The 20,511-nt window shown below is 37.2% G+C and overlaps 2 protein-coding genes across 2 annotated transcripts; one reads left to right on the forward strand and one right to left on the reverse strand.

The window, feature by feature from the left end:
- Positions 1 to 9,687: 9,687 nt before the first annotated feature.
- Positions 9,688 to 13,221, forward strand: LOC144445549 (uncharacterized). The gene is made up of 4 exons (XM_078135149.1): positions 9,688 to 10,667; positions 11,206 to 11,350; positions 11,765 to 11,912; positions 12,150 to 13,221. Exons 1-4 carry the CDS (start codon positions 9,697 to 9,699, stop codon positions 12,272 to 12,274), a joined length of 1,389 nt encoding a protein of 462 aa, XP_077991275.1. The 5' UTR covers positions 9,688 to 9,696; the 3' UTR covers positions 12,275 to 13,221.
- A 330-nt stretch (positions 13,222 to 13,551) lies between these two features.
- On the reverse strand, positions 13,552 to 18,843 carry LOC144445973 (uncharacterized). The gene is made up of 4 exons (XM_078135627.1): positions 17,717 to 18,843; positions 14,529 to 14,673; positions 14,189 to 14,330; positions 13,552 to 13,739 (listed from the first exon to the last, which is right to left on the reverse strand). The coding sequence occupies exons 1-4, from the start codon at positions 18,772 to 18,774 to the stop codon at positions 13,630 to 13,632; spliced, it is 1,455 nt and encodes a 484-aa protein (XP_077991753.1). The 5' UTR covers positions 18,775 to 18,843; the 3' UTR covers positions 13,552 to 13,629.
- Between the last annotated feature and the right edge of the window lie 1,668 nt (positions 18,844 to 20,511).

Genomic DNA, 20,511 nt, shown 5'->3' on the forward strand with positions numbered 1-20,511 from the left:
CATACTGCAGTGGCACAAGGTAACTACTCCGCCATCGACAACTCCATCAAAAGATGTCTTCCTGATTCTCTTATTAATCGTCTACATCCAAGCAGTACGGAACCATACACATTAGATTTGAATTGCAGTTATGTATAGTTGTTGTGTTGTGTTGTGTTGTGTTGTGTTGTGTTGTGTTGTGTTATGTTGTGTTGTGTTGTGTTGTGTTGTGTTGTGTTGTGTTGTGCGTCAACCGTCGCTGGGTTGATGCTATACCACCGGGCTCGCATAGCTTGCAGCTTGAAGCGTGTGTACTGTGCGATTAACTTCTGACTGGTTGTCACTCAAGCTTCATGGTTGATGTTATATACAAAAGTCGGTCAGGTCGAAAAGTACTCGAACTGACATTGAACTGTTGACATTATTATACGGTACTTCCGTTGTCAAGGGGACAGATGTTGTTGCCAGGGTAATTCTTGAGTTGGCTGTCAAGGGTCCGGGTCAAGGGAGGGGTATTCAACTCAACATTGGTGGGGTTGTTTTAATAGCCTCTCTACTTTGGTAAGGAACATATATAGCAGTATACCCCAGATTGACCATACCCCTTGCCTAAAATACATGTATGTGATTTATTTTTATTAGTTTCTGCCATACACTTCTTTTCTTCTTTTTGTATAATAGCTAATTACCTCAAACAGTGGCAAGCTTTTTTGGAATCACTACGGTATGATACGACTGTTTAGCCTCACACGTCAAATGTGTCTCTAATACCAATTAAACACAATAGTTTACGTCAGTGTGTGTCATCTTAAAATCATCAGACCTCTGCGAACAAACTTCCAATGGCATGGCATTTACTTGTTCCGTGAGAGCGAAAAAATTACACTCTGACTTGTTCGCGAGAAAGGTGTACGATGTGAAAGTTACATTTTCTAATTCTGCTGAATGTGATTTTGCAATATATTTTCTTTATCCCATAAGAGCAAGTTGATTTCTTCAATTTTGTTTCGGTTTTAATCCAATCAAATATAGCTTGCCTAATGTATATCTTGATTCGTTATATATAATATTCTCATTCTAAGATTTCGTAATGTATACGGCCCTTTTCATATTAGTGTTAACTGGGTCTGTTTGATACACCCACACAGAAACTAATAATAATGAGAAACTACACATGCTACACTTTAAGAAAGCAAGATTGAATTAATTCCGTTTCTCACTATTGCGATATTTTGAAATGGTCTAACGCGACACCATGCAGACATCAAATGTAGACAACATAAAATTGGCGCCCACCAGTCTGCATCTAGTTGCAGTATGTTTAAACACAGACAAGTAAAAATGGTTAATTTCCTTTACACAAAATGTAGCGAGAGGGTCCATTCTTCTAGGTTGTAACAAACAGAGTCAGTGACCATTAACTTAAAAAAGCCTGTGTCTGATAATCGCTCCTGATTCGTTATACTTCTGAAACCTAGCCTTTCAGACACCTGTTGAATATCGTGATAGATGTATTGAATTAGCACTGTAATTTATTACCGTGTATATCTGTCATATCATCAGTAAAGTGAGGATTTCCGTCAACTTTAATTATAAGTACATCAAACAACTACCTAGCAGTGACGACCTCGGTGGGCGTGGGGGTATTTCCCTTGACAGATACGTGTGTATAAGTATTCGTTAATAATTAACAATGTACTATTAAAATCTTAGCAAATCCAAGACTTCATGAATTGGGGTTGTTTGGGTCTACTCGCCAATATGCCACGTCAGAAATTGCGACTCCGCGGTGGCAATCGTGTTTTCCTTATGCTTTTGGTATCATGCATACTGACATTAAATGTTTTGCTTTACACGAATGTTCTGTTACAAGTACGATACGACAGTAGTCACTTGGTGAACGATCATCGGAGAGACCAGGTGTGGTTTTTTACTGATTATGATGCTAAAGATGCGTCGCCATTGGTGTTGCCAAAATTGGAAAGAGAATCGGGTAACCGCTATAACGCCACCGTTGGTGTTCGCAAAGAATTCCCCAAAATGGTGGTGCCGACATGGAAAATAACACAACACAGTGACGTCAAACACTTCAAATCGGAAAATGTTAAGAAGTTCCAAAACCAGATATCTGACGACGAACAGTACCTCCTGCCAATTTTGGTCGGTAACCAGGGTCCAAATAATCAACTTCTTGCTTTTAAATATGCAATGCTTGTCGCCAAGTACACCAACAGGTCCCTTGTATTGGCTCCTTTTTTCGAACACCTACAGGACAAGAATTTGAGACATTTCAACGAAACCCTTGATCTTCAAAGTATTCAACGCTTTCTGCCGACCGTATCTTTGGAAACGTTTCGGGACAAATGCCATGGTAAGGTTGATGTTCTTATTAGTGGAATGAACGTGTCCAGAAGTGTAAGTATTAAACTGTATAACACCATTTCTACATGGGCAGCCCACTGTAATAAAATATTCACAAACTTGACTGAAATTGCGGTGCCAGATTTCAAGGTGAATCCGGAGATATTGATAACGGTTCCCGGTAACCTTACGGAGGAAAGGCTTTCAGGCGAAAGTATAAAGCAATACGGATTATTTCAAACTCATTACAGATGTGTCGGATTTGTGTACCCGTATGGTTTGCTCTACCGATTTTCACTTGATGATCAGATGATGTCAGAGTTCATCCGAAGACCGCTTCGGATTCGAAAAATGGCGGACAGTTTCATAGCAGACGTTCTAGGAACGGATAAATATCTGGCCATTCATTGGAGATTCGATGAAGAATGGCGAAAAACTTGGTAAGTAAATATCGTCAACACGTGGAAAACGGCTTTCATGGACTGACAAAAACAGCAACTTGAAAGATATCTACGATTTGAACAAAATCTTATTGAGTCAAGTAGAAAAGACCAAGATCGTTAGGTCAAATACGACAAATCGAGTGATTCTGATTATATGACTATATCTAAGTTTTCACTACCGATCGTAAAATTATCATGTAGATTACAAAGTTTAAAATGCCATGGAAATCAGGAATTACAGGTGCAACCAACAACGCTGTTCGTGCAAAATGCATGCTGCTGCAGCTGCTCGTAGAGCTTGCTCATTCAATGCGGGGAGTGAATATTTGATGGAGTGCTACATACTCGAACCGACCAGTCCATCACAGGGAACTGGAGTTATTATGCAAACATTTATGTTTTGACTTTTTATTTTCAAGAAAGATGAATGATAAAGGTTGACTGCAATTTATTCTCAACGTGTATCTTTAGCTGTTATCAGTTAAAGCTAGACGGCGAATGTTTACATTGGGCTCGAAGTGTGACCGAGGGAATGTATAGAGGTCAATATTTAGTTATTTTAAATTCCAACATGGCCGCTGACTACTGCAACTCTATGAGCAAATAAAAGATTGAATATTTTTTTGAAAACAAGACGGTGAACCCCTTATTTTCCCTTATTATTTCAAAAGGACCACGAACAAGCTTTCACCTGGCAAAGTTTGGAGAGAATTATTTACAGGAAAATTAGTACCCTGAATTCTATAGCTACCTTAAAACTCGCTTCCTTTCAATTTTTACAGGTGCATAGACCACCCAATGTCGGATGATGGAATGAAGAAACAGTGTTACCAAGTTTTTAAAACGGAAAACAATGTTAAGGTGTCTTATATCCTTAAACTACTGGACAATATCAACGTCACTGTTGAAGCCGTCTATCTAGCCACACCAAAAAAACTACAGGTAAGAACAATTTAAGACAATCAAATTATATATTTTGAATAGAAACATAAAATATAATATAAAATGACTGATACTTGAGTAGAAGAACATGTGAAGACACATTCCAAATACTGTATTTTCTTACTGACCCCCCCCCCCCCCCACAGAAACAGGCACATATTTATTTTCACTTTCAAAAGAAACACGATTTTTCCCCTCTTGCTTAGAAAAATTAATTTAAAAAACGAGACAAGCTGGATACACCCCCCCCCCCATTTTCTTCTCTAAATCATAACATTCCTTACAATAGAGGCTGAAATCGGTGAAAAACTATATCAATGGAGATAATGCACAAAGTAAATAAAATTCTCAGACTTTGACTACTACGTATACGTTGTTCACTATTTACAAGAAAATTCGAAACGAATCGGGCGTAACTAGTCAAAAGACGTCAAAGTAATATCGTCAACTTATTTAAAATCCAATATGGCCGCCGAACAGGGCTACCTCTATCTCTAATTGGGAAAATATCAGATTGTCGTTTACCTTGGAAACGGGACAAAGAACCCCAAATTTCTCTTATTATTTCAAGAATACCATGAACAAATCTTCGAGTGGCAAAATTACAAGAACTTTAAATTTCAGGGAAATAAGTCCCTGAGGTGCATTCTGGGAAAACAACTAAATATTCGTCTTAATACAGATAGTGCTTTGTTTACATCCCTTCTTTCCATTTTTACGTTTTGCGAAAGAGCACAATTGGTATCTCAACAAACACAATCCCTATTTTAAAAAAAAAATTAATTTACAGAATGGTTTTAAAGGAGCACTGAAACGTGTGTCAACACATATTTACACTGCCGAAGATATCTATAAATCAAAATTCCCGGATGTGTCGTCGCTAAATAACGACAACTACAGAATGTCATTATTCGAGCAAGAGATTGCATCAAGTAAGAAACTTAAACTTATACTTTACTACCCACCCAATAGAATAGGGAACTTGCAAACCCGCCATGTTGAATGTTGCATCATGGGAAATGTGATAATAAATACTAATCAATTAGTATTGTAAACAATATTGTTACATTGTTTATAACCACCAATAATCAATTCATAGTTACTCTGACCATTGTGGGAGGTTTATTTCATTGGTAGCTCCAGATTAGGTATTGCGACAACCACAGATAATTAGTCCTTTGCATCTGAGCATGCTCAGTCTGGATTGCGAGTTCCCTATTTGTACATGTAATAGGTCCTGTGTGCAGCGAAGACAGCACAGGGTTATTATCATTTTCAGTCTTATGACTTTGCAAATAATTCTTAAAAGATATTTATAAAACACATTATATAGTGGAACTGTTGCTCATCCTACCATGGCGTCGGTGGGATTTTTTGTAAAAAAATGCACAAAAAATGTTTTGAATTTTGAATGCTATATAATGTTATTTCCCATCAAACAAAATAGGAAATAGGTTGACCGCGATCAGTCACGGAGCAGTTAACAGTAAATCGTCGGTTTAGAGCCTATATCCCACTCATGCACAAACGTTATTGTTCAAACAAATGACATGTTTTTGACGTAGAGAAAAGAAGAGAGGGTATACGTAATTAGTAATTAACTCATTCCCTGTTTTGTTGACAGGGTCGTCGGTGTTTATTGGTAGCAGCCTGTCATCTTGGACGGACCAAGTCATTGTAGATAGGAATCATAAAAATGTATATTTAATGCCGCACATATTTGAAGACGGCATATTTTTGTGAAAGCCATTCTGAAACACCATCCAGGCAATAGTTATATATATATATATTTGTGTGTGTGTGTGTGTGTGTGTGTGTGTGTGTGTGTGTGTGTGTGTGTGTGTGTGTGTGTGTGTGTGTGTGTTTGTGTGTGTGACGTAGGTAGGTAGGAGTTCCACCTGTCCGTCCGTAGCCGTTGTTAAAGTATTCCCAAGACGATTTTCTGCAAACCCGAAGATAAAGGATTAATTTAAATGTTTTTATGTAACATTTGGTCAAATGGCGTCAATTTTGTTGTAAAAGTGACCAAAGATTTCATCATAAAACAGCGCAAGCCTGTAAGCCATGGTAATGTATGGAGTGGGCTCTGTCGAAAACACCCAAGAAACATTTTAAAGGGGCGCAAGCTGAGTTTGGACACAGTTTAGAAGATACTCGCAATAGTTTATTTACTGGAGCCCACTTACCCACCACTTGCAATTACTTGTAACTGAAGTCAACTTGGTATCAACATATATCAATAATTTATAAACGATACGATGACGTAATTTGTCATACGTATAAAAAAATGTTGAAGAAATCCCTACTATGCAATCAACTGTTTTCATGTGGCAATTGTAAAGGTAATTGTAATGTTATAGGAAGCATGCATCGACATCAAAATCATTTTAAAATGGTTTAAACAAGGTTTTATGTAAGTATTTTTACTTGAGTGAAAAATTTATAAACTCAGCCTGTGCCTCTTTAAAGCCAGGTGGTGTCAAATACATAAAGTCATTATAGCTATTTCTTGCATATCACAGATGTGATCATACTAATTGTCGACCCATTGCTTTCAAACCTTTCGGAAGAGGTGCAAATAAATTTACGTAAATCTACTGGATAGCGACCTTTTTTGGGTTTGAAATACTTAGTAATGTGTATCAAAAACAACTATTTCTGACAGTGAAAATGTCTGACCTTAAGACATTGGTTGTTTATTTATTTATTTTTCATGATGACAGCACACTACATGAGAGGACTCCGGATTTCCGGATTAGAAGGACCCTACGTGACTGGGTTGTGTGTCAGCTAAGGTGAATGTACAGTTGAGACTAGATTGTCGACAATCTAAGTTGAGACGTGTATAATTATGTCAAAATAGACAAAAGTTTCACTTTTAATGTTTCTCAGCACTTACCCGAAATTAAATATATGTGAAGTTAAAGGCTAACTAAAACTCAAAGTGTATGATTTACTTTCATGGTGTTCCTGTTTTTTTTTTAAAAAACACTACTTGGGAACAATTTGCACTGCTGGGGAAAACAAAGATGAGATTAATACGAACTTTGTAACGTAATGATTATAGTAGGAGAAACGACAAATATAAAAGTTGATCAAAACAGTTGAAAGATCATCACAAAAGTGACTGAACTGCACGTGGCGCGAAACTTGCTAAAACCACAGACTTGTCACTACGGCGACCAGAAGGGAGTAAAGAAAAGGGGCAATTTGCTGGATGCGTACTCAGTGTTATTCCATATGAAAGAAACACTATGGACAATTCACTGGTGCCACGTGGTGGTAAGAACTTTCGAAACTCGGTTTTCATAATGAAACTAGGTTACGTTTACGAAGTCCTAGTAACTGTGTTATTTAGTGGAGGACTGACACGTTGCACAAATATTGTATATATTACCATAATTATAATATCATTTATACTGCCGATCAAACCTTAACGAACCTTACCCATATAGATAATACTACGGAAATCAAGGTATAGGCAAACGAGAATAGACACAAACTTAAAAATAATGTTAATTTATGTAGTGATTATGTGTGATATAATCCTGTAGATCAAGTCAGGGTAATACTGAATTAATGAGGTTGAATACGTGCCGGGCACTTGAGGAAAATTTGCTATCACACTTGAGCGAAATGACATCAACGTGCACTGATAGATTATATTAACATACTACAATAGTCGTTTTAGTATGTGTCAGTCGTAGTTTGCCGATAGCTTGATGTCCATAGTTACTGTAGTATGTGTGTTGGGATAATTGATCGTACCGATGTGGTGAGTGTGGCCCTCCACTCTGTAAATTGATATTATCACATATCTATCGACAGGAAGTGTCGGTTCGTAACAGAGATAACACCATGAAGTACACAATACCAGAAACCATAGAATAACTTGATGAGCAACACCTCCTGTCAACAAGGTGAATAAACTATTAAGTGTCTCGAAATAGGTACAGTTAGAACCATAGACCATCCACCAAGGGTGGAGGGTCTATGTTAGAACTAATTAAAACCAGATTACTTGACAGGCCCTGTGGATTTCTTTTAAATTCTCTACTCGTTAGAAAAGCACAAGCTTTAGTTTCAACATGTCACGTGTTTAAATAAAGTAGTTTTAAAAACACACTGTATTTAAGTCATGCTTACGAAAGCCGTAGAGGGACTTCTGACTTCCGACTTCGAAGTCAGAAGTCAGAAGTCGGAAGTCAGAAGTCCCTCTACGGCTTTCGTACATGCTTCGTATTAAAAAAGACAAAAAATGGGAATTTTATTTGACAAAAGTTAGTAACTACATTTTCCTACTTGAAAATGAAAAATAAGATATAATAGACCAAGTGCGTGTCTGTAAGTCAATAAATTGTCAAAAATACTAAAATCTGTACAAATTTAAAGTTTGTTATTGTACGCACCGAAAGTGCTTTATGAATAAGACAGGGGTAAAACAAATCTTTGGGTTACTTGCAATAGCTCCCCATGCATGCTTAGCCTAGAGGGTTAAATGGCACAACGATAAACTTATTCTCACCATAGGGAGCACAGGAACCATGTTGCAAACAAACAAACAAACAAACAAACAAACAAACAAACAAACACAAAACAAACAAACAAACAAACAGCAACACCATAAATAAATAAATAAATAAATAAATAAATAAATAAATAAATAAATACACAAACATATAAACAAACAAATATATGCAGTGTAATAATAACCAATACCGTTATGTTTCTATATAGACTCATCCATGGACGGGCAGGCGGGCAGGCGGCAGGCAGGCAGGCAGGCAGGCAGGCAGGCGGGCAGGCGGGCAGGCGGCAGGCAGGCAGGCATATATTGACCATAAAAAGAACCTGTGCATGAGATTTGTTTTTTCATTTTTCACCCACGAGCTCAAAACTGTCTACACCAAGTTTTTTTTTCTGGAAGTCCAATGTTACCGCCTAGTACCCAGTTGACGGTAGCACATCATGTTTGTGTCTTATCCACGAGGTCAAAGTTTAAAATTGATTGGCACTTCTTCATAGAAGTACTGTAATTGACCGAAGATGAACTATTTTTCCGTAACGTGACGTCAGTGTTAGCAAGATAAATGAATTCTAACGAGGATTTCCAATTTTTCATTTTCTATTACTACGTGAATAGCTGTCCACATGTACAAGGCGTGCAATGGATTAAATGCCAGTGTAACAGCTGGACGTTTCAAACCATGCATGCTTTGCAATCGTGATCAAATTGTACGCTTACTGGTATCATAAATATCAATAACGACAAATTAAAAAAACTGATATTTTCATCTGCCTTGAAATATTTTGGTGTATATCTAAAAAAAATTGTAACACTCGTCGGTATTAAAATATTTCATTTTTTAATCCGAGATCATTTTTATAGGTTTATTATGTAAAACACCTGTGAAAGATGTTAATGCTCTTTCTACTGTACCGTGTGAATATCAACCATACTTCATTAAGGTTAGCCAACGCAAATGTCTTTGACTGTATAGGCCAAAATAGTGACAAATTTGGTCATATGAAAGTAAGCAGGGGGTGTTTTCTATTTCTATGAATTCATGAGGTGGCATATTTCGTCACAACCGACGTAGTGACGTCCAAAATAATACCCATGGCCATATCAAATAAGTGTTTAGTATAACTTAATTTATTCAGTTTGTTTAACCTGTGTCACCAAATGAATATGGAATTAATAGATCACAAATATTGATGAGGATGGCAGTCTTGTGTTAGTGTCTACAACGAGGCGTTCGTCCAAAAACACAAGGCTTGCATCTAAAGTTACACTAAACGTATTTCAAAACAGAAATATTTCATTTGTTTGAATTTCCGAACGTATAAACAAAGTATTCTTTCCATTTGGCCGTCGGATTCAATATTGTAACAGCTGTTGAATATATTGTGACAGATTTCGGTGCTACTAATTTTTAACAGCAATCGTCCATTCTCCTAACTGTCATCCATGGAGAGGATGTCTGTCTGTGTGATTCTTTCCAGGAGAAGAAAATATCTCGGCGTATTTGCTCTGTTTCTCGTCTGTACGGTACTATGTAACATTACTTGGTACTTTGCTATGTCTTATCTATGGAACGGAGACGACGTGAGAAAATTAGTTTTACGCGAACTCCGCAAATCGAAAGGTGTTATATATACATCATCTTTAGAGGAAACCTCCTTGGACTACTTCTATCATCAAACTACTCTAGAGAACAAAGTGGTTTCCATGACGACAACATCCAGAAAAGAGGAACGAGTAAATTATCTTGTACCAATTTTGTTGGGAAACCAAGGCCCAAATAATCAGCTGCAAAGTTTAAAATTATCAGCTGTCATAGCAGCACATAGAGATAGAGTGTTAGTAAGGACGCCATTTTTTGACCATTTTACAAACAAAAAAGACCATGCCAGATTGTTCAATGAAACACTAGATGTCAGATTATTTAATAAGTTGCTACCAACGGCAAGCATAGAGGAGTACAACAGACACTGTAATGGTAGGATAGATGCTGTATTCAACGGAGCCAACTGGAGTAACGATGCACCAGAGGAAGTTTACAAAAAGACTATCAAATGGGCTAACGATAAAATGAAGGAGTGGGCTCAACATACGGGAATCCAAGTACCTGATATGTTGAGTGAACCTGATCGGGTCATCAATTTACCCGATGATGTACCAGACGGGTACAAGCCACTAAGGAAAGTGATAAACAAGGAAGGAATGTTTGACTCCAGTCTGAGATGTGTAGGAATTGTTTACCCATATGGTCTGCTTGGACGATTCTATTACCATGACTACGTGCCAGTCTTATCAGGTTATGTTACACGCCCTCCAGAAGTAAGAAAATTGGCTGGCCAAGTGATCCGACATGTATTGGATAGAAGGAGATATCTGTGTTTTCATTGGCGATACAACAAAGAATGGCGGGACCAATGGTAAGAATGAGTTGCAGTACAACAGATACCGCCACAATTTCGGTTCAGGGCATTCTGGAAAGGACAGACAGACAGACAGACAGACAGACAGACAGACAGACAGACAGACAGACAGACAGACAGACAGACAATGACATACAGAAAGGCAAAGGGGATGGAAAGGCAAAATTGGACAAACAAGAAACACACACACACAAATGTGTGTGTATGTGTGTATGTATGTATGTATGTATGTATGTATGTATGTATGTATGTATGTATGTATGTATGTATGTATGTATGTATGTATATGTGTGTGTATGTATGTATGTGTGTATGTATGTATGTGTGTGTGTGTGTGTGTGTGTGTGTGTGTGTGTGTGTACATATACTGAGACATGAGGGTACGAATAGTAGAGCTATACTAATACATACATATACGTAGTTGAGAGAGTCAGCGAGGGAGACAGAGGGGGCTGCAAGTGAGTATGTAAGTAAGGAGACCAGCGGAAGTGACGTGTTATGACTGAATGTTTCTTAATTATATATCCCGTTGTAGGTGTTTTAAAAATTCCCCCAAACAAATGGAAATGTGTCGACGGCTGAATAATACAGATAGCAATACAATTACAGATGTCGTTCAGGACATGATGGACGTGTCAAATCTCGAAGTTGTATATTTAGCAACGCCTGTCAGTACACAGGTGAGTCTTACAACAATTTAACATTATACTGTGAATTCGACAAATGGTTATTTCCCTGTTTGTAATCAAATTCGGGTATAGTACAGTGTAGCTTCTAGAATTCGGACTTTCTTCTGAAAGGTGCAACCGAGCTCGACGCAATTCGGGCTATCGCCCTCACACTAGCGACCTTTGTTCGCCTTCATAGTGAGCATAATAGCCGGAGGGGTCTAGCAACAAGACTACAGTATAATATGCCAATGATCGCATCATCCTCATTTCTGGTATAAAAGCTGCTTCCAAACAGCGCCTCTTATGGCCAAACTATGCATTTCTTTTGTCTTTCTCAGTGATAACTTGATACAGACACGTTGTGTTGGTTTTCAAAGACTGGAATAAAATGACATTGAAATTGTCACTTTCTTTCCTTTGCAGGATAAATTAGTCATTGAATTGTTAAGGAAAATACCAAACTTATATACTCGTGATGATGTCTTGGAATCACCACTGATGGCGGTACACAGTAAATCTCTTAGCAGGGACAATTATAAACTATCTTTATTGGAACAAGAAATATGCTCACGTGAGTATACGTATGATATGACCATTCAATGTTTCCAGCGAAAAATCATAGTCAAAGCTATCATATATTTTGAAGGAAAAGTAGTAACGAAACGTTTGCGAAACCACTCATTATTGTAAACATACATCGCTGCGTTTTGACAACATTTGTGAATTGTACATGAAAAGAATGATGCCGTGTTTGAAACCTTTTGAAAATGATTTTTTGTGACCCTTGTCTACCATTTTTATTTTACAGGGTCTACTGTATTCCTCGCTAGTCGTATGTCATCCTGGTCAACCATTGTGGATGAAGACCGGAAGAACCGTGACGTCATTTACGTACCTGATGTGTTGTTGAAGAACAAGACGTCACAACTTTAACTCTCCCATATATTTGTAGAGATAGCGTAGGATGACGCAGGAACCGTGATAATAAACAATACAAATCCATACATTTATTAGTAAAAAAATTAACCGAATTAATAAAAATGCAATTTTAAACACAAGAATAACTAATCTGACCTGTATACTTGTAAAATAATATTTATGTTCTATGTTTCTATGTACTCATGTTTTTTTTTTACAGATCTTCAGGAGTACATAGAAACGTAGTACATTCTTTTAGTAGCATACATGCCATATAGACATATGTATAGATTAATTATTCGTGTGTTTAAAATGACATTTTCATTGAATCGTGCACATTTTTGTCTATTTTAAGTTATGTACGTCTATTTATTTATTTATTTATTTATTTATTTATTGATCGATCGATCGATCGATTGTTTGTTTGTTTTATTATGGTTCCTTGGGTTCCTGTGGAGATAGTTCGTATGATCTGATTATCCTAAACTATGTAAAAGTCTGTTGCGGAATTTCTAACATGTACGCAATCTCACAGTCAAAGGCTCCGTTCTGGTCCATCAACGCACAAGTTACTGTGGATGCAGACAACATCGTCGCGTTTTTGATGAGGAGATAATGGATTGCGCCATCATGCGATCAAAGCAGTATAGTCTCGGTTATCCAGACTCGTCGTAGAGGGCTGTCGTTTAATGGTTACCGCCCCAATGTGGGACTTGGACTGTGCAATGTCTCAGACCACTTATAGTGGTCTGAGGTAATGTTGAGTAGGCTAGTGATCGACGTATACTAATGTGTTATTAGAGATTGCATTAGTGCAATGGAAAGATGTTATTTTATCATTTACATCACAAAAAGAGGCTTAAAAGTACAAAGAAAAGATGAAGACATTGACAATCGTCAAACACCGTGACCGTAAAAAACTCGGTCGTCTAATCTTGAAATATACAAATCTAATTTACATAATGACATAATGAAATAAAAAAAATAGTTATTGAATATAATATTGATGTCTGTGTACGTTACTATTCTGAAACTATCAATGTATGTGTCTATATATGGTCGTATTACACTTTATCTCTTACTGCTACTTCACGGGCCTGTCATTTGAGACAAACCATTGGTTAAACAACAAACAAACAAACAAACAAACAAACAAACAAATAAAACTAACTAACTAAAAACTCGTCATCTATTGAGGCATTCTATTCATAATATATTTGTCGTTGCAAATATTCAGCTCTCCTTTCCCTCCCCCTTCTCTTCCTCCCCCTCCCTATCTACCCTCTCCCCCACTCCCTCTCTAGGTCTCTACCATATCTATCATTGTTCAGGTCTTCTTCTACCTCGTACTCCTTCAAATGTTTTTATTCTTAACTAAACTGAGTAAAAACGTCTGGGATAAGTAACGTATTCTGCATTCTCTCTTCACCAACGATCTCACTCCAAGATGAACGCGAGCTTGCCAGAAATATGGTTGAATCTAGAATAAAATAATGACGAGAGCATTACTTGTAATATCAAGTATTATTGGGCTACCGATGTCAGTATTTTGCAAAATAGAGCGAGGGAAAGAGAGCGCGAGAGAGAGCGAGAGAGAGAGAGAGAGAGAGAGAGAGAGAGAGAGAGAGAGAGAGAGAGAGAGAGAGAGAGAGAGAGAGAGAGAGTGAGAGAGAGAGAGAGAGAGAGAAAGAGAGGCTCGTTCACTCACTCACTCACACACACACACACATACATACATACATACATACATACATACATACATACATACATACACACATACCTTATCACCCACCCATCCACTCACCCACCCACTCACTCACTCACTCACTCACTCACTCACTCACTCACTCACTCACTCACTCACTCACTCACTCACTCACTCACTCACTCACAAATATACATACATTAATTACAAATCTTAATTCTTACGTTTACATATTTCTTGTTCAAACATCGATATTTTGTAGTTGTCAAACTCCAGGTCATCAGCGCCAGGAAAGTCATCGTCGATGATAATTGAGCTTGTTACAAAGTTTCGGATATTGTGTCGAAAAGCCCTTATCAGAGGATCCTAATGAAAGATAGAAATAGTTAGACAAATGCTTTATCTTCTCCCATTTCGTATTAGTGTCTCGATAAGTGTTTGTGTTCGTGTACGTCATTTTTATGACGCAAATATTTTAGAGGTCATTGTCCCAAATAGACCAATATTTACCGTCACTAAATATCGATATACGTGTATATTTTACAACAAAGAGACGATTCTTACCTCTGGTTTGAGTGGCGTGCCGAGGAACACTCCACTAAGGTTATATGCCACCATAATGTTCTTGACAATTCGAACGACGAATTCACTTGAAGTGGAATTGAGAGCCTGGCAGGCTTTTCTGTCATGTTCAGAGTTCATAAAACACCTGTAAGAATAAACGTTACATGGCATAGAAATTAAACGGTAATATAATCTTTATTGTATAAAATATTTGATTGGGTTATCAAGGCACCGTAGCAGTAAGACCATTTTTATTTTATGGTAGTACGTGCCTTTGAAATGGAAGTCATAGAATTTTGTTCAAGAAAACCCCAGCACATTCTTAGTTTACACCGAGAAAGAAAAATGTGCGGTCATCAGGCAAAGTTTTCAAATAGGCTACAAAAGGAGTAATTACCAAAACTAATCCATTTTATAATCCAATATGGCAGATGAGTAGTATAGAAGATGATATAGGAGATGGGGGTGCTAGGACAGTTTGTAAATTATATGTTTTTCATGTGGAAAATTGCGTTGGTGATACCCCAGGATTGTAATGATCCCATGCAAAGCTATCCCCTTGGGTAGCATAGCATAGCATAGCATAGCATAGCATAGCATAGCATACCATACCATAGCATAGCATAGCATAGCATAGCATAGCATAGCATAGCTGGGTAATTATGTAACAGTCTAATAGGAAGTGAGTAGGTATCCGGGTACTACCGAGGCCGAAAACGACAAATCGGTCTTCTAATTCAAGTGTCGGTCTTCTCGTTCAAGTGTCGGTCTTCTAATTCAAATGTCGGTCTTCTAGTTCAAGTGTCGGTCTTCTAATTCAAGTGTCGATCTTCTAGTTCAAGTGTCGGTCTTCTAATTCAAATGTCGGTCTTCTAGTTCAAGTGTCGGTCTTGTAATTCAAGTGTCGGTCTTCTAGTTCAAGTGTCGGTCTTCTAATTCAAGTGTCGGTCTTCTAATTCAAAAATCGGTCTTCGGCCACGGTAGGTGACAGGTGAAGTTGGTTCCACATTATGATCCCATGCAAAGATACCCCTTGGGAATGGGTAAGTATAAAATAGAGTGTGAACTTGTCCTCTGTATGGGAAAGCAAAATATTGTGCAAAATGATTTCCACAAAAACAAGGTACTTTTATAATTTGAAAAAAAAAACAGAAACAAGTTTCAATATGACAACATTTGGAAAAAAAATTAAGAACTATCGGATTCTACCTTATATGAGACCATTTCTACCTGTGTTCACTGTGTAGCTTTTAAAACTTAAAAGCGTGAGCTGCAACTGTGACATTTTATTTCATTGAGTAACTAAAATATTTTCTTTAAAAATTAGTCAATTACTTCAAGAAAAACATTGTATCTCTTAATTGGTGGTCAATATTATCTGTAGGTGGTATTTATATTGTGACACGTTTTTGAGCGAAAGCTTGGTTTTGAATACGTTGTCATTGGTTGTAACTGGAGTATAATTTTTTTCAAACATGCACAATTTACTTAAAATTATTAAGATGCCAATAGTTACACACTATGTGCAATTGAACATAGTTTTGAAAAAAAAAGTTTTGTTAGATACAGTAACTTATTCTGACACGTACACCCTGAACAGTATTGCATCATCTAGGGTAAACATGCTGTTTGTAGCTGTATACACAATAAATTAAATTTAAATTGATTTTTGGGTCCACATCCAAAATAGCGCCCCCAAAGACGACCACGATTTCAAACTGTTTCTGTACTACTTCATGTACTTATTATGGATAGCATTCACTGATTAACATGTACAACAACAAATCACCAATATTAAAACAATTTTCAGTGAATAAGTTGTGGTTGTCTAATTAAAAAAATATATATTTCAGTTACATCTAGTACATTTTTAACATGGTGGCATATTTAAACTTGTCGCTACACTACCTACGGATATTATTGACCACTAATTAATAGATAAATGTCTTTTTAAAGTAACATATGTATGTATGTATGTATGTATGTATGTATGTATGTATGTATGTATGCATGCATGCATGCATGTATGTATGTATGTATGTATGTATGTATGTATGTATGTATGTATGTATGTATGTATGTACATTTTTGAAATTTTGAGAGTTTCTGAATATAAGTCAAAATGTAAAAATTTCCATTCATGAAAAGAGTTGTATCGCCCAATAAATACGTTATTATAAAAGAGACATTCCGACTGAAGGGAGAAGTGTATTTCCCGGGTGGCGTTTTTCTTGTACCCTAGGCTATTTACTACACTCATCCTATATGTTTTGATTTTTGATAAGAAATCCCACTTTCACAAATCATGAAGTAACGGATACATTCCGTGAAATTTGCCACCCGGGCCATTTCACCCCCGAACACTGCATGAGACATATAACTTATATGTCTCATGCAGTGTTCTGGTTTTGAGATGGGCCCAATTTGATACGGATATAAATCAGCACAGACTTGCTGACGCCAAGACACGTGTCAACATTTGTAATCAGACAAACGGCATCATTATTTATAACATGACAAATATAGCTATTACATTATAGTGGACAACTATTACGTACCACTATGTTGGCAATGTTATTTGTCATAGTGATGACACCCAGACAAAGTGTTCGTGTCGTTACAATATTCCTAGCATTATTCGTCAACAAAACACAAACGGCTAATGGCATTAATAACCTATGTCTGATTCTTCGTCACTGTTTACTAGATGACGCCTCCTTATCAGGAGTCATGTTATTTTTATTCTTTGTCACTTTTGCGTTCACAGTCAGGGTTGTGTTATTTGTTATGATTGATAGCCTAGTCACTCATGGGGAAAATACACTTGCAGCACTCAAATTAGAAAATCTGATACGTGGCTGATACACTGTCTTCATGATTTTTCCCCTTAACCTTCTGATTGGTCAATTCCAACATTAGTATCTGTCAGTCGAAATTTAACGCCCATGCTGGATATGTATGTACGTATGTATGTATGTGTGTGTGTGTGTGTGTGTGTGTGTGTGTGTGTGTATGTATGTATGTATGTATGTATGTATGTAATGTACGTGCGTGCGTACGTGTGTGCGTGTGTGTGTGTGTGTGTGTGTGTGTGTGTGTGTGTGTGTGTGTGACAGTGTTCGCTTGTTTTAAGTAAACTTAATTTTGATACATATACCTAAAAACAAAGTCAACAAATTTGTTCTTACCATTGTTTTTTCCACTCTTCGTTGTATCTCCAATGAATCCCAAGAAAATTTTTATTCTTAAAGTAGCCTTTAATGACATCTTGGGCAAGTTTTCTTATCATTGCTGGTCTAAGTACATACTTGGACAAAATTGGTGAGTAGTCATGGTAATAGAACCTACCAAGGAGACCATAAGGGTAGGCTATACCCACGCATCGTGAGTCCGACTGGAACAAGCCGGGCATGGACGAAACCTTCCAGAATGGGGTGTATCCGTTCGGGATGTGGTCTGGCAGCTGTATTACCTTCTCCGGCTCTTTATACATATTTGGAATTCGAACACCACTAAGTTTGGTAAATTCTTCTATCAGAGCTTGCACGTACGATAACACGGAATTGTAGTATGTTTTTGTGACGTCATTGGTTACATTTACTCCGCTAAACAAGACATCAACCCGGTTATTGCATTCTTGTAGATATTCCTCCATCGTTGCTACGGGCAACAGTTTTTTTATTACTTCGACGTCGATTGTTTCGTTAGGGTGTCGTTGATCAAATGTATTCACGGTGAAGTGATTAAAAAATGGCGTCAAAACAAGTGTTCTATCTCTATATGCAGCAATAACGGCAGAAATCTTGAAACTTTGCAGCTGATTATTTGGACCTTGATTTCCCAACAGTATTGGAAATAAGTATTTCTTGTTAGTGTTTGAAGTTTTTAGTTGAACGTTATTCACAAAATTTGAATTATCTCCAACCGCACGTATCTTAGATGTTAAGTTGAGAGCATCTGCGCTAAGTTGATTTTGTAAATCGGACACAAGATTTTCTTTCTTCCTGGGCATAATTTTAGTCGGACTTTTCGCGCCTCTCTTAAAAGAACCAATTTTCGCTTTTCTGGATGGCACTTCCATAGCTTTTCGAGTACTATTATTCCTGAAAAATGTCCTTCTCAATGTATCGTGAGCGTTAGCTCCGTCACGTTCTTCCCGCATTGTAGATATTCGTAAGATGTTCCATAGAAGAATTGCGGCGAGAACAAAAAACAGTTTTTTGACGCGACCTCTCCGAAATTTCATGGCGACCACAAATATTCACAGTCTTTTTTAGAGAGATTGGGTTTCGATCGCATTAATTATGTCATCTATTCACGGCCGTCTGTTTCTCTTCACTTCATTATGTATGCAAAATAAATAGATACATTAAAATGCATGCGAGTAATTAAAAGTACATATGCCAGCAATGATTAACAATTAGTCATGTATTACAGTTTAGCTATCGCGATGGACCACAGTAACTACTGAGCCAATACTTCATTCAAGGAGCTAATATATTCTATCAAGGATGATAATAATACAAAATAATGACATTATGAGGTATTAATAAAATACCGGTATTTTTTTGAATATTATTAAATACCTAATGTTGTCATTATTTTGTATTATGATTACCTTGAATAGAATATTAGCTCCTTGAATGAAGCATCACCTCACAAGTGACTGTGCGATGAACACCGGTGATGAATAAATTTCGCAAATAAATTTCACAAGTGATGCCATATGTTACCAGTATTCGGTTGTACCTACTGCAATCATGCTAATCCAACACCCGAATAAGTTAGCTTATTTTGCAAAAGCCAACAGCAGGATTACGAGAGAGAATAAACAGCTGGCATGATGTGGAGGAGTTACGTTTACTATAAACAGCTCTGTTCCAACGTTGTCCCCCTGACGATAATACTAACATGTCGCAAACATCAAAGGTCACTTCAGGAATGTTCTCTTTACATCAGTGCACTTTCTCAAAACACATCGAATCCAATTAAATGTTGATTATTTGTCCATATGAATGACCGAGTGTATTTTCTACTCACGTATTAGAACCACGTACATTTGTCGACAAACTTGAACGGTTCTTCCACAGAATTTCTGAATACTATTATCTATATAAACATGTTGTATATATCTGTCACCATAATCATTTATCATGTCTGATGTAAGTTGTAACCCCTTGTGATCTTAAGTTTACAGTTACGTCACTTTAGAAATTAATCATCCCAGCGAAACCATAAACAACCTCTCTCTCTCTCTTTCTATCAACACTTACCCACCCTTTACTTCACAGCCTTCTAATGTGTCTTGCCACGCAATGTAATCATTGTAAGTAAACACAGTTGCCATATGTTGGCTCAAAATTAGCATCATTTTCTGTAGTAACTAAACAATGCAATGGTATTATTATAACTAGCCTTGTCAGAAGTTGAACAAAATGTGTCTGTAAATCTCAAGTATTTTACTAATCTAAGACGATACTGTAGTGACCAATTGGCATCGATAATACATCAAATTATGCAATACAAAAGTTACTGATGATTTACCAACATCAACCTATAATGCATTGAATGACCGATAATGTATATAGTAGAGATTTTACTGATAAACAAGTGTTACTACAATATCGGTTAATTCATACATTATCAGTCTGATTTTGACAGCGTTTGTAATCTTTTACTACATTATATTAATAGGTTGGTTGAACAATTGAAAATCGGCATCTTATCGGCAAAATATGGGGTTGAAAGTCGTGCCCCTGTACGTGTCAAAGAGGGGGTCAAACCTCTACACAAAGAATAAAAAAGAGCAAAATTTAAAGTTTATATCAGTCGAAGGGGGGGGGGGGGGGGGGCAGGGGATGAAAACCACGGTACATATTTACATACCATTTCTACGCCAGTAACCTTCATACATGGATGGGGGGGGGGGGTGAGGGGTAGGTTACTGGCGTAGTAACGGTATATAAATATGTACCGTAGTACG

This window comes from Glandiceps talaboti, chromosome 14 (assembly GCF_964340395.1).
Source record: "Glandiceps talaboti chromosome 14, keGlaTala1.1, whole genome shotgun sequence".
NCBI lineage: Eukaryota > Metazoa > Hemichordata > Enteropneusta > Spengelidae > Glandiceps > Glandiceps talaboti.

What these genes read in the sequence shown, in the direction of transcription:
- LOC144445549 (XM_078135149.1), top strand. Translation starts at nt 9,697, where the DNA reads ATGGAGAGGATGTCTGTCTGTGTGATTCTTTCCAGGAGAAGAAAATAT. An exon ending in AAAGAATGGCGGGACCAATG is followed by an intron (nt 10,668 to 11,205) that starts GTAAGAATGAGT and finishes ATCCCGTTGTAG; the next exon opens with GTGTTTTAAAAATTCCCCCA. An exon ending in GGAACAAGAAATATGCTCAC is followed by an intron (nt 11,913 to 12,149) that starts GTGAGTATACGT and finishes TTTATTTTACAG; the next exon opens with GGTCTACTGTATTCCTCGCT.
- LOC144445973 (XM_078135627.1), bottom strand. Translation starts at nt 18,774, where the DNA reads ATGAAATTTCGGAGAGGTCGCGTCAAAAAACTGTTTTTTGTTCTCGCC. An exon ending in GCACGCCACTCAAACCAGAG is followed by an intron (nt 14,331 to 14,528) that starts GTAAGAATCGTC and finishes ATCTTTCATTAG; the next exon opens with GATCCTCTGATAAGGGCTTT. An exon ending in TGAACAAGAAATATGTAAAC is followed by an intron (nt 13,740 to 14,188) that starts GTAAGAATTAAG and finishes ATTTTATTCTAG; the next exon opens with ATTCAACCATATTTCTGGCA.